General features: G+C 29.9%; 1 protein-coding gene across 1 annotated transcript; it reads left to right on the forward strand.

Annotated features, from left to right (window-relative positions):
- Positions 1-72: 72 nt before the first annotated feature.
- On the forward strand, positions 73-12,576 carry PmUG01_12016500 (conserved Plasmodium protein, unknown function; the record flags this gene model as incomplete). The annotated part of the gene is made up of 3 exons (XM_029006363.1): positions 73-11,780; positions 12,128-12,341; positions 12,490-12,576. The coding sequence occupies 3 exons, from the start codon at positions 73-75 to the stop codon at positions 12,574-12,576; spliced, it is 12,009 nt and encodes a 4,002-aa protein (XP_028862859.1).
- Positions 12,577-13,994: the final 1,418 nt, after the last annotated feature.

The following is a 13,994-nucleotide window of genomic DNA, read 5'->3' on the forward strand; positions in this document are numbered from 1 at the left end:
CCTACAATTACTGCGCATGTGTGCATGTGGTTTCCGTAACTTTATCTTCAAACTCTCACAGTACTAGTAACCATGTTTAGAAGCATTGTACCCTCAACTATCGGTCTAAATAATTCTAAATATGTACATGCAAATATTGATGAGGATCTTATTCATTACAACATAAATAAAAGTGTAATTAACCATAACAGAGAAAATGATGAACATATTTCACATGAACATATAATAAACGTTTCTAATTCCTATAACATAAATATAGAAAACCTAGAAAAATGTAAGACACCTGAAGAAATAGCAATAAAGATTTTAAAGACGCAAAATTTAGGGAATAAAAGAAAATACACAGATGATAATCATATATTTTATCAAAAAGCGAAAAAAGGCTGTAATGTAAACTATGAACAAATATTCTACACCAATGAATACCCAAATGGGAATAATGTACCTGCACAGGATAAACTACGAATGAGTGATGACTATTCCTCCAGTCATTATTTTAGAAACAATTGTGCAGGTTATTACATAGATGAAAAGTCAAGTAATACATATAAGAGACAGAGCGATGCCAAATTAATCGGCCCCCCACATAATACTCCATCGACTGAAAAATGTACAAACAAAGGAAGCAGCAGGAGGACCAGCGGAAGAAGCAGTAACAGCAACAACAGTAACAACAACGAAAGCAACGAAGGCAATGTGGGAGACGGATTCATAAACGGCAGAGTCGTTACAAACAACTTCATCTCGTCCAGTAATCCCAATTTCAATGTAGAAATGCGCAAAAATAATATGAACAGCACTCGCAGCAATAGCTATAAAGAAACCACTAATAGTAACAATAATAGCTATATCGATGAGCAGTTAATAAACGAAATGGATATGATCAAACTTGCTTATAAGAGTCAATTCCATAAACTAAAGAATATCAACATAATCATGAACCCGTTAAATGCTAACATAAAAAATGAGCATCTCAACTATCATAATTTATTTGGTAAGAAAAATTATGAACACCACTCAGATTGTCCGAACTCTAACACGTATCAGCATGGGATTCATGATGAATCATATCATCGTGCGGACCAAAACATGAAAGATCAGCATACAAATAATAATATGATATATAAACGTAGGAATGATTATGAATCGTATAAGCACACGAATGGTCAGCAACACAATCAGTATGTGGACAATTTTATTAACCGCCATAATTATGATATACACCAAAGTTATCACAACCACCAGCTGTCTCAATACACCTGTAATTTGGGGATAACCGTCCAACGTGAATGTAATTCAAATAAAAACTCCACAAACATATTTTTGAAGAAAGAAAATGAAAAAGGAAAAGCAAATGGAGTGGAATCACAAAGAGGAATGGAAACACAAAGAGGAGTGGAAGCACAAAGAGGAGTGGAAGCACAAAGAGAAGTGGAAGCACAAAGAGAAGTGGAAGCACAAAGAGAAGTGGAAGCACAAAGAGAAGTGGAAGCACAAAGAGAAGTGGAAGCACAAAGAGAAGTGGAAGCACAAAGAGAAGTGGAAGCACAAAGAGAAGTGGAAGCACAAAGAGAAGTGGAAGCACAAAGAGAAGTGGAAGCACAGATAGAAGGGGAAACACAGAAAGAAGGGGAAGCTCATTATGGGGTTAAGGATAAGGAGAAGGTCCATAAGAAGGAAGAACTAAATCAGAAAGAGACTACACAAGCTTACGACTACGACAATCCTCCGACGCTTCTTCAATTTGCAAGTGTAAATGAACAACATACAACTACTGATAAAAATATAAAAGAAGCTCACATAGAATATTACTCTAATAATAAAACATATGAACCACTAATTAATGGAATAAATGAGTTAAATAAAATTAATCAAATAAAAAGAGGGCAGGCGCGAAGAAGCACAACAAAGGACAAGGCCGAAAAGGAAATGTCTAATTTGTCCAGCTCATCTACCTTAAATAGTATAAAAAGGGAAAATGTAAGAGAAGAAAATGTAAGTGAAGAAAATGTAAGTGAAGAAAATGTAAGAGAAGAAAATGTAAGTGAAGAAAATGTAAGTGAAGAAAATGTAAGAGAAGAAAATGTAAGAGAAGAAAATGTAAGTGAGTTAAGAGATAGAGAAGACGAACTGGAGGAAGAGAACAACTGTGGAAGAAAGAACAAAGGAAATATACCAACAAACTTAAATTCGTTTAAACCAGATTTAGTACATTCATATGAAGTAAGTAATAATGCAAAGCCCCTATTCGAAAATGAAGATAGTCAAATAACACAAAAAAGGGGACAAGTGGAGAACAAGGAGGAGAAAACGGAGGATGATAATAACAAAATGCAGTACAAGGGGAATGACACATCATGCTTACTATTCGATAGAAACATTGATCTGTTCTTAAGTTTAAGTGCGAATGATTTAAATAAAAACAAAAAGATTAAGAGAATAATAACATGCATTGAGGATTGCCTGAAGAATAACAAAAATCTCATTTATGATAAAACGAATACCGTACAAATTATATTTGACAGGATTTTCTATAATGTGAAGCAATTTTTAAATACCGAAATTAGTTATCGAGGAGGCGGGCAAAAGAAGGCAGCGCGCACTCCGTCCGACGGTGATGGTAATGCTAATGTAAATGCAAAGGAAAATGTAAATGATGACAATGATAATGAAGCTGATTATAATGCTATCTATGCCGCTGAATATGGTGCTGATTACGATGATGATTATGATGCCAATGCTAATAGAGGTAACGCCGACAGTCGGAAGGACAAACCAAAAGAACTTGAACTGTCTAGCTCGGGTAATCCCAGAAAGACAAGCAAAAATAGAAGCAATATGAGCAGTAACAACGAAATAATGAGCGATATAATATATGGGCACTACAACATTTTGCTGTACTTAATTTTATTAAATTTCGAATATTTTAAGAAATATGTTGACACAAATGATCTTAACGAAAACGTTCTAATATACCTAAAAATTAACTTCAAGAACATTATTCTAAAACTATGTGAAAGTGAAATTAAAAACAGAATAATTCAATTTTACAATATACATGAATCATATTTAATACAACTAAATTGGATATATGAAAAATGCTTGTTTTATGTATTTGATATTTATATATATATTGAAAAATATGACACAGTGCTAGTGAACTTGTTAGACTTGTGCATATTATCCTTTCAAACACATTACAATGTTCAGAATATTATTGTCAATTCAATCAATTTACTTTTAAAAGTGTACAGCAATAATAATAGAAAAAATTTTAAAAAGTACATACTAGATAACCTACTACTAAATATAAACAATGTAAATTTTAAATATAACAAGTTAAATTTTAAAAACAGTTATACTAACTCAACCTACATACATCTTATCACGTTCTTTTTTATAAAAATTGCTGAATCGTTTTCTTATTACGATGGAAATTTAAGAAGCAAGTTTTTATTGTACCAGGAGAGGGTAATAAATAAACCACGTGAAAATGCAAATTATGGAAAGTGTGCTAGGGGAAAATATGGATACAAGGATAATGAGAAGGTGGAGCATGACTACATGGATAACTACACGGATGACTGTGCAGATGATGATGATGATGACGATGATGAATATCGTGTAGACGAGGAATATAAAGCAAAATCCAAGGTTTGCAGCAGCACTGTGTACGCCGAATGCACCGAACACACCTCTTCACAGTCAGATGAATCTTTTAACTTAAGTATGTTTACAAGCGAAGACGAACACAATAGTATTAGTAATGAACATATTTCAAAAAATGATAGAAAACAAAAAATGAAAAATAAAAAAAATAAGGTTAATAAAAACAAATTTATCTCCTCCAAAAAAAATCTCACTAGTAGCAGAAATATAGAAAAAAAATATTCCGTAAGGATAAAGAAAAAAATAACAAGTGATATTTATGACTACGATTTTTTGAATGACACAAATGAAATTATTAATATGGCTCAAAAAAAAAAAAAATGTACCACGAGTTCAGGTAAAGATAGTAGCGGAAGTTACGGATGTACTGATTTAAAAAAAAAGAAAAAAAAAAAGAACCTTAGCAACATGAGAAGTAATAGCAACGTGAGAAGTAATAGCAACGTGAGAAGTAATAGCAACATGAGAAGTAATAGCAACGTGAGAAGTAATAGCAACGTGAGAAGTAATAGCAACGTGAGAAGTAATAGCAACATGAAAAGTAGTATCAACATGAAAAGTAGTATCAACATGAAAAGTAGTATCAACATGAAGAGTAATAGCAACTTGAAAAGTAATAGCAGCATGAGAAAGAATAGCAACGCGCGAAAGCATGGATGCCATGAGGCTCAGTCAGACGAGTCGTTCAACATATTTATGATGAGAAAAAATTTCACCAGATTAAATAGCATTACAAATTACATATTAATAGAAATCATTGAAAAGGTTTTACTTCAAGATAATAAAAATGCGAAAACTATATTGCAATATCTTATTTTAGACCTAATAAAATGTTGTGATAATCCTCTATTTAGTATAAGTACATTGTTCATAAAAAACACAATCCATATTTTCATTGATATTATAAATAAGAAATACGAAAGTAATATTAAAGAAACTTGTCTATTTATTTTGAGATGCATTTTCAAGTACACATTTAACATCTACAACTATATTAATTACTCATGTTTTCACTTATTGTATAATTTTAACAAAGAAATACATAAAAGTAAGTTTATAAAACCTCTTTTTTACATTAATGATGCTTTTACTGAAGCCGCTGCCACATCCCCCAGCAGTGTTGTTAGGATTAGTCAAAGTAGATACACTAGTTATTTGGGTCATAATCATGAATATGAATATGATTATAATGACAGCTGTAAACGTAGTTATACTCACAATTATATGCGTAATTATGAACATAATAATAATTATAATAATAGTTATAATGAAGAAAGAGAAAATATGAGGAGTGAAAAAGGAAAAAAAAAGAGCTTACTACTACATAGTGGCACTTCATCTCATGTGGACCAAAGTAGCAATGTGTCAGGTAAAGATCGCAGCTCTAGTAAGACAAACGAAAAATATATTTATGTAAAATGTTGTGATAATAGCATAAAGAAAAATGAGAAACTTTTTCGATGTGCACAGTGCGAATGCTTCTACCATTTAACGTGCATCTACAAGGATTATAACAAGTTAAACGTGCAAAATGGCTTCGACCGTAACTGCAGAAGCAATAACACGAACGAGAACGGTTACAATGATAACAATTACAGTGATAACATTGATAGCAATTACAATGATAACAATTACAATGATAGCAATTACAATGATAACAATTACAATGATAGCAATTACAATGATAACAATTACAATGATAGCAATTACAATGATAGCAATTACAATGATAAAAATAATGACAATAATAACGACAATAATATTGATAATCTTGCGGAAGAAAACTGCTTTGAAAATAACCTAAGTCTGAATTATAAAGAGCAGGAAAAAAAAGGAGGTAGGAACGACCCAAAGAGCGATACCTGCGTCGAAAATAAAGAAGTAGGAACAAAATTACGCAAACATAAATGCGGAACTCCTAATATTTTACAGTATAACTGTGATAACTGTAAAATTAAAAATATTGTTAAGAGTTTTATTATAAAAGAAGCACAAAGGAATAATAGTTTCTTAAATTTAAAATTTAAAAAGAAGAAAGAAAAATATAAAGGCTTCTACTGTTTTGAAAAATTTCTTACCAATTTAAAAATTTTCGCTATATATTATTACTACTTACTAATACATATCAGAAAAGACAGATTAAATGAAAGAATAGATAAAGATTGTAACCATATTTACTCATACATACTGCTCATGTATAATAACTTTATGTATGAGGATAAAAATGAGCATGAAGGTGATACCAGGACTCCACAACAAGGCAAGTTGTTCATAGAAGGGGGGAACAAAAGAAAAACATCCATGAAAAGTAAAAAAAAAATAAAAAAAAAAAAAGAAAGAGGTACAAAAGGCAAGGAACACAAAGCGGATGAGAGTAACAAAGGGGAGATGACAAAGAAAGATATTATTGTAAAAAAGCTGAACGATTTCCTAATATACGAGTATAAAAATGTGAAGACAAAGGAAGACTCCTTTAAATGCTTTAGATATACGTACAATTTTGATGTATATATAAATTCTGTTTGGAAAATATATTTATATTTTTTTTTTTACGATTTTTTTAATATAGCTTTTAATCAATTATTTTATATATTATATGAAAATAGTAATAAAAATTTAAGGTATTATAGTATTTCCATAATTAATAATATTATAAATGATAACTATTTGTATTTGAAGTGTAAACAGACTCAAAATATTTTACTGTCATGTCTAACTGATAATTATTTAAAGGTTAGAGAGTATACTCTTTGCATTTTTTACAATTTTTGCAAAAATTTTTTAGAGCTAGACGTGTTGATAAACAACTACAACAGTGATGTGCACGATAAGCTCGAAGAACGTCTATATTATGGTAGAAAACCTAAAATGGTAGAAGTCAATCCGCATGATAAAGGTATAATAAATGACAGTGATCATAACACAAGAGAGAGTAAGAAGGGAACTCGGAAAGAGTTAGAAAGGGTAACAAAGAGGGAAGGTATTAATGCGAATAGTGTATCAAATTCGAATAGAGTCCCTAATGCTAATAGCACCTTAAATAGCAGTAATGGTCAGGTTGATACCAAAGGGGAGCATCTGAACAACTGTCAGGGTATCCGCGTTGACCTGAACGAGTACATCACGAACGAAATTGTTGAAGCAATAAAAAGATCCTCAAAGGATATAAAAGTAAGCGTAAGGATCATTAGCGTTAAAATATTAAAGTATATTATTTATTTTAACATATACGCGAAAAAGTATATACATGAAGAGAATTGTGAAGATAATTGTAAACAAAATTGCGAACAGAATAACAAGGAAACTAAAACATCTGAGGAAACACTTCATCAATTGAGTAGTAGTAGAAATGAAAAGACGAATTGTATTGATGATAACATTTTAATTTTAAATGATCTTATGGACAGATACATATCTACCTTTGATAACGATGCTATGAAAAATACGGTCTTAGAAATTTTTATTGAAGTATTTTTTATTAACATATTTATATTAGCTAAGAGAAATAATAAGCGTATAAAGAAAAGAAATATACATGCCCATGAGACGTCGTCAGTAGACTATGTAGAAGATAGTAATGAGGAACATATTTTAAACTTATCACCATGTAGTGCATATGGATCGGAAAAAGATCAGTCAGTTGACATACAAGAAGAGAATTCCAATAAATATATTAAAATAGGAAAAAATATGTACAAATTGTTCATTCATCTATTATACGTTATGAAAAATAAACATAACATTAATATTGTGAACAAAATGTTAGCATATATGGATAAAAATATAAAAAAATATCAAGACAAAATAGGGTTAATACACAAAATTATTAGTGAAAAGGATATAAAACACACAAATAACGTAAAACTAATTAAAAATAAATTATATGGAGAATTTGATAAAAATACCATTATGAGCAAAAATTGGGGCGACAATTCTTTTGACGACAAAGAGGAAAAGATGAGCTATACAGAGGAAGCTGTATGGGGTGACGAGGAAGAGAAAAAAAAAAAAAAAAAAAAAAAAAAAAAAACAGTGGCAGGAAGGACAGAAATGATAGGAAGCGAAATTAGCAGGGGAAAAGAGTCTAACATAAGGGAAGAGGTTGGTATAGGTACAGCACTTAACAGTGAAAGCAACTTGCTTAGTGCTAAGAATACCATTTACAACATATACGTTAGCAGCTCGTACAAACATTTAGAGATACTGAATATGAAGAGCATAAAGTACATTCTGGAAGTGTGGGTGCATACTTTAATAGGATTATTTATAAATAGCAGAAGAAACAGCATGCAAGAGAGTGAAACAAAAAAAATTATGAATATATTTAATATCATTATTGAAATTATTCCTAACTTATTTATAAAATATATCAATTTTTTTTATCCATATATTTATAATAACGATGTGTCTAAAGATGTATGCGAATTATTATCTTCTATTATCCCTTATTGCAAATTAGATCTACAGTTAAAACTACAATTTAAAAATGTTTCGTTTAATACTTCTTTAATATATCATCCTAATATTTTTATTTCAAGATCGTACACCCAGTTATTATGCACATTGCATACATATATCTTTGCTAATTTTGTTTCTTTCAAAAATTATATTGAAGACTGTTTAATAAAATTACATAAATATAAACTATGCTTGCTAGTTAATAATTATATTTTTCAGATGAATGACTTTGTAAGGGAGTTTTATTTTATGAAAACAGAGGAAAAGAAAAATATAAAAAATAGCTTGTGTTACCTTTATACACAGGTAAAAGGTACTGACTGCCACACACAGTTAGATATAAATGGAAATGCACAAAATGAAAAGCATAAGCAGCAGAATAGTCAAAATGACCCTAATAACTACTTCATTTACAATATCATTGATATAAAATACGAAAAGTTCGTATGGCACTTATATCAGTATAAAAAACATGTATTTGAAATGTTTTCTATAACACAGAATGACATTTTAAATATAAATAAATATGCATGGTTCATATCAGTAATTTGTGAATTTATAAATATGAACAAAATTATTATCAACGATATGTATACAGAAGGCGTAGATGAACATACGCACGTTCAAATAAAGGAAATGCAGAAAAACGGCAAAGAGGAAAATGGTAACGGTAGGCGAAGCAATCAAAGTAAACAAAACTATCGAAGCAACAAAGAGATAACAAACTCAGACGAGTTTGACAATGTAAATCAAAATAATAGCATAAAGTATATTAAACTGTCAAGTATTGCTAGAAATGTACAAATATATAGGCATGGCATCTTCTACTTTGAATATATGTACAATAAACAAAATGAGTATATTTCGAAATGGAATATATTAAAACTAAAGAATGAAATACTTTTGGAAGTCATAAAAAAAAGAGTAACTATTCAAAAAATAGAAAAGTGTGTTGATATATGCAGCAATAAATTTTTTAATGTTGCTTTAGTTCTGGTCAATCTATTAGTTGATCTATTTTATATATCAAATGATATAAAATGCAAGTGTTTCTTTCTTCTTTGTCTTAGTAAAATATTATCAAACTATTATAATTCTCATTTTATTAACGATTTAAAACTAAGAAATGTTTTCTTTTACTGTATTAACTGTTTTAACCCTATCTTACAAAAAAGCTTTTTATACACACTCCTTCAGTTAATTAAGACATATGAACAATGCTTAAAGAATAAGGATAACTTATTCCTTGCTCGAAGTAGAGCACATCACAACTTAAGTCAAGTCCTCTCTCAAAACTGTAGAGCCAGCGCAACTGCAGCCCCGACAGAATGCCGCAGGAAAGCTACAAAAAAGTGCCCTAAGAGAAATAACACTACTGACAGTGATGGGGATGGCACTAATGCTAGTAATGTGAACTATCGTATGAGTCGCAACGTGATTTACAGTGTGCACCATAGTAGTACCCATAAATGCTTAGAGGAGAAAAATCCCCTCGTCAATAGCCAAACGCGAAAGGATCGTCCTTTAAATGATGAAATAAGCACCTCATTAGATACGTCCCATTGTAGTAATATCAACGACATACCTAACCTTCTTACAAGTATCTCCAGGATAAGCACAGGCACTGAATATGAACAGAACAGGGACAATTCCAAAACGTACAAAAGGAAGAATCAGACGGGTAAGGTAAAAAGAGAAGCACTATTGGAAGAAGAAGGGACAGCAGTTGGAGGCCTAGAACAGACTGATGAAGTGAAAGAGGAAGATATTGCAGATGAGGCAGACGGGCCAAAAGATATAACCGAACCAGATGAAGAGGAGACAAAAGGGGATGTACAAAAAGAAAACGAGGAAAGACGAGTAACGATTAAAAAAAGTGAAAAGGTTATATCCAACGAGTTAGAAAAAAAAGAAAAAATAGCACAAAAGGAAAGAGATACGAAGAATATATCAAATGAACAGAATAAAGACATAATACATGTTCTGCTAGTTGCTTCTGTATTTGCTCCAAACATATTAGATATATTAAAGATTAATAAGTTTATGTACAAGGATTGTACAATTGAAGAATTGCACTTTATCAAAAATTTGGGTATTCAAATTTTAAGTCATTTATATAAAGAAGGGTTTTTACAAAGTACTAAAATATCACCAAGTATTTTTTGCTTATGTTTTTGTACTGATGAAAAATTAAAAACTCGAAGTGAAAAAATTATTCATTCAATTATAGAGAAAGAAAATTTTAACTTCTTAAACAATCTAGCTGAATGTTTACAGTATTTATTATTTTATATAATTGAAAATCATTATATGTCTAACAACAGAGACACAAATTACATGAACAACATTTTGCTGTTTAGTAAAATGGAACAGTCCTTTTTTAAAAGCCTCATAGATATGTATGATAACTTAACAAATACAAAATTAAAAATCAATTATTTGAAAATTATACTGAAAGAAATCGAAAGTGCTTGCCACTTCGTTCGATATAACAAGGTCCGGAATTTCGTGCGCGACGTGAACTGCAAGTATAACGGTAACACGAGCGGAGGTACACAAAGCGGTAGTAATAACCCCGGCAGTAATATCACGGGTAGTAATATCACGGGCAGTAATATCACGGGTAGTAATATCACGGGCAGTAATATCACGGGCAATAACAACATGGGTAATAACAACATGGGCAATAACAACATGGGTAATAACAACATGGGCAATAACAACATGGGCAATATTAACAGCGGAAGTAATAACAGCGGAAGTAATAACATAGGCAATATTGACAGCAGTGGAGGTAGTAACATGCTGAACGAACGGAACTGTGGTGAGGGGAATAATTTCGACGGCAGTAACAGGGAGGTTTTTGTTCAAGTTTATACAATGAAAGAAATATATTTGCATATTGTTAACACATATATGTCTTCAATAAAACAAGCAGGTCAGGATATAGAGGATGGGTCAGAGGGGAATGATTCGAATTCTTCTTCTACCAAAAATAGCTATGTTAATAGTTATATTAGCAATGAAAAAAAATATATGAAAAAAAAAGTAAAGAAAAAAGCAAATACCAAAAAAAAAAAAAAAAAGAGAGATAAGAACAATAAAAGTAACTGTGATGAGTCATCAAATAATGCAAATGCCATATCAGAAGAAAATTTCAACAAAGATGATATTTCTAACCTGAACAGTTCAGAAGAAAATTATTATAATGAAAAAAATATACTTTACAAAATAAAAAAAAAGTATGATCACCTCTTAGAACATCATATGATAATGGATGAATATACATATATTAATTATTTTCTATTTTTATATTTACAAATTTTAGTGTATCTCATATCTTATTTAAACTATACTACGTACAATGAAATAGCTTTATTAGTGTATGACATTAACAAAGTGTACTGTGTTATTTCATCAACAATTAATACTAGCACGGATATAGAAACTCTCACATCCAATCACAACTATTTACACGCTGTAAATGAACAAGTCAGACAGTTAACCAATGAAGATGAAATTAATAATGACAAGGAAAATGAGAATTTCTTTTTAATTAATTCCAATCTAAATAAAATCAAATGCTTCGTTATGGTGTTGTTGAACAATCTGATGAACAATATGATAAAGTTCTACGATGTGGACTCGACGACGTGAGCAGAGAGGATGCGCATAAGCGCGTATATGCATGTGTTTATATGTGTACGTAGGTGTAAGTGTGTGTATTTATGTATGTATCTGCAAAATAGCAGCTACACCAATATAGCTGCTTAATTTATAGTCGCCTTACTTTTAAATGTTAAATGGTGTGTGCGGGCGTATATACACAAGCCCAATGATTTCCAAAGTGGTTCATGTATTTATCCATTATATTATTTTTTTTAAAATGTTTGACCTTTTATTGGTCACATCAATGCCTTAACTTATCCGTTCTTACATATATATATATATATATATATATATATATATATATATATACCTTCTGTTTCCCCCTTCGCAGATTAAATGATCTAATTGAAGATGAACATGTTAAGGAGAGTAAAATTGAGGATGGAAAAAGAGAAGAGAAAAGGACTATTTTTAATTATTATGAATATATATATGAATGTATCGAAATATTTATAGAAGACAACATATCAATCGTTGACAAATGCCACAAATACAATCTGAATACGCATAACTTAAATAATGATTATTTAAATAAGCTAATAAATGTAAAAAGCAAAACACGCTACTTTTAAAGGATGTACAGTATTTAAACCAGCGTTTATGTATGCTATACATATATATATATACATACATATATGTGTATACATGTATATATAGACGTAAAAACATATATTTTTTATCCTTCTTTCGTAGGATGGAAAAAACAAAAAATATGCACAAAAAAAAAAACAAAAGGAAGCGGCAAAACAAAGAAGATTAACAATAAAGAAATATACGTAAAACACTATCAATACATTATTCGTAATTTTCGGCTGAAGCTTTTTTTTTTTTTTTTTTTTTTTTTCATGGAATATTTTTGTGTTGTGACTAATATTTGTGTATTCTTAACTAGCTTAAATTGTTTTTGTTTTATTTATTGTGCTTATTGTGTTCATCGAGTTTACTGTGTTAATTGTTCTTTTCTTTTTTTTTTTTTTTTTCCATATTTTTTCCCTTTTCCTATTCATTTTCTTATTCCCTTTTTTATTCTATTCCCATTCTTTCTTTTTTTTTTTTTTTTTTTTTTTTTCGTACCAATATGGACCTCACCATTTTGTAATTTTTTTTTTTTTCGTATTAATTTTATAAGGAAAAAACTTTTTAAAAACAAATGTATTGTATGTATATGTTAAATTTAAGTTGGAGCTTTTTTTTTTTTTTATTTATTATATTCCATTTGAAATTTATGAATTCTTCTTCAACGCATTTCCAGACCTTAAAAAGATATCAGGTTGGAAATGTATATCATATGAATAAGAAGCAGTAAATCATATTTAATTTAAATATAAGCGGAAAGTATATATTGTTTTGCCAATTTTTTATTTTTTATTTTCTTCTTTTCTTTTTTCTTTTTATCGTGGAACGTAAGAATAATTTTTTTACAAAATGTGAAAGCATATGACATACTGCATATCATTCATAAGTTGTGTGATATGCGTTTTATTATACGCAAGTATATAACAGGGAATGTATGCACATATGTATATATATATGTACATTTATGTACGTTGTTGCGTATTGTCGATAGAAAATAATTATTTTCGAAGAAACGAAGTGCATAGCGTTTACTTTTCCATATATTATAAATAAATGAAAAAAAGAGAAAGCAGAATAAAATTGTAAGTGACTGTGAGTTATAAGACCTTTTTCTGCAATATTTGCTACTCCTTCCTTCTCTTTTTGGCGTGCTCCTATATTTCAATTATGCACATAAAATGGGTATGCGTACGTATAATACTTACGTGTAACACAGATTTATAACACAAACACATGTAGTGAGGAGAATAAACCAATGGTTTTCATTTTATGGGCATCTAAAACGAATTTGTACATATATATATATATGCATATATTACTATATTTATATGTATAATCCCAGCATTCTTTTATCAAATCTCGTTCAGCATTAACGAATGAATCGCTTTCAATTAAAATTTGCCGTATAGTTTCATACTTTTAATTAAAAAGGTAAATGTACGTATGCACAGTGTTACGGGCACATACGTAATGATATATAGGACTAAATAAACTGTGGAAAGTTATTAACTGAAGAGGAGAATAAGTATGTCGACATGTCCTATATATGTGCACATATATATATATATATATATATATATATATATATATATATATATACATACACAAGTATATATATTTGT

This window comes from Plasmodium malariae (assembly GCF_900090045.1).
Source record: "Plasmodium malariae genome assembly, chromosome: 12".
In the NCBI taxonomy this organism is placed as follows: domain Eukaryota; phylum Apicomplexa; class Aconoidasida; order Haemosporida; family Plasmodiidae; genus Plasmodium; species Plasmodium malariae.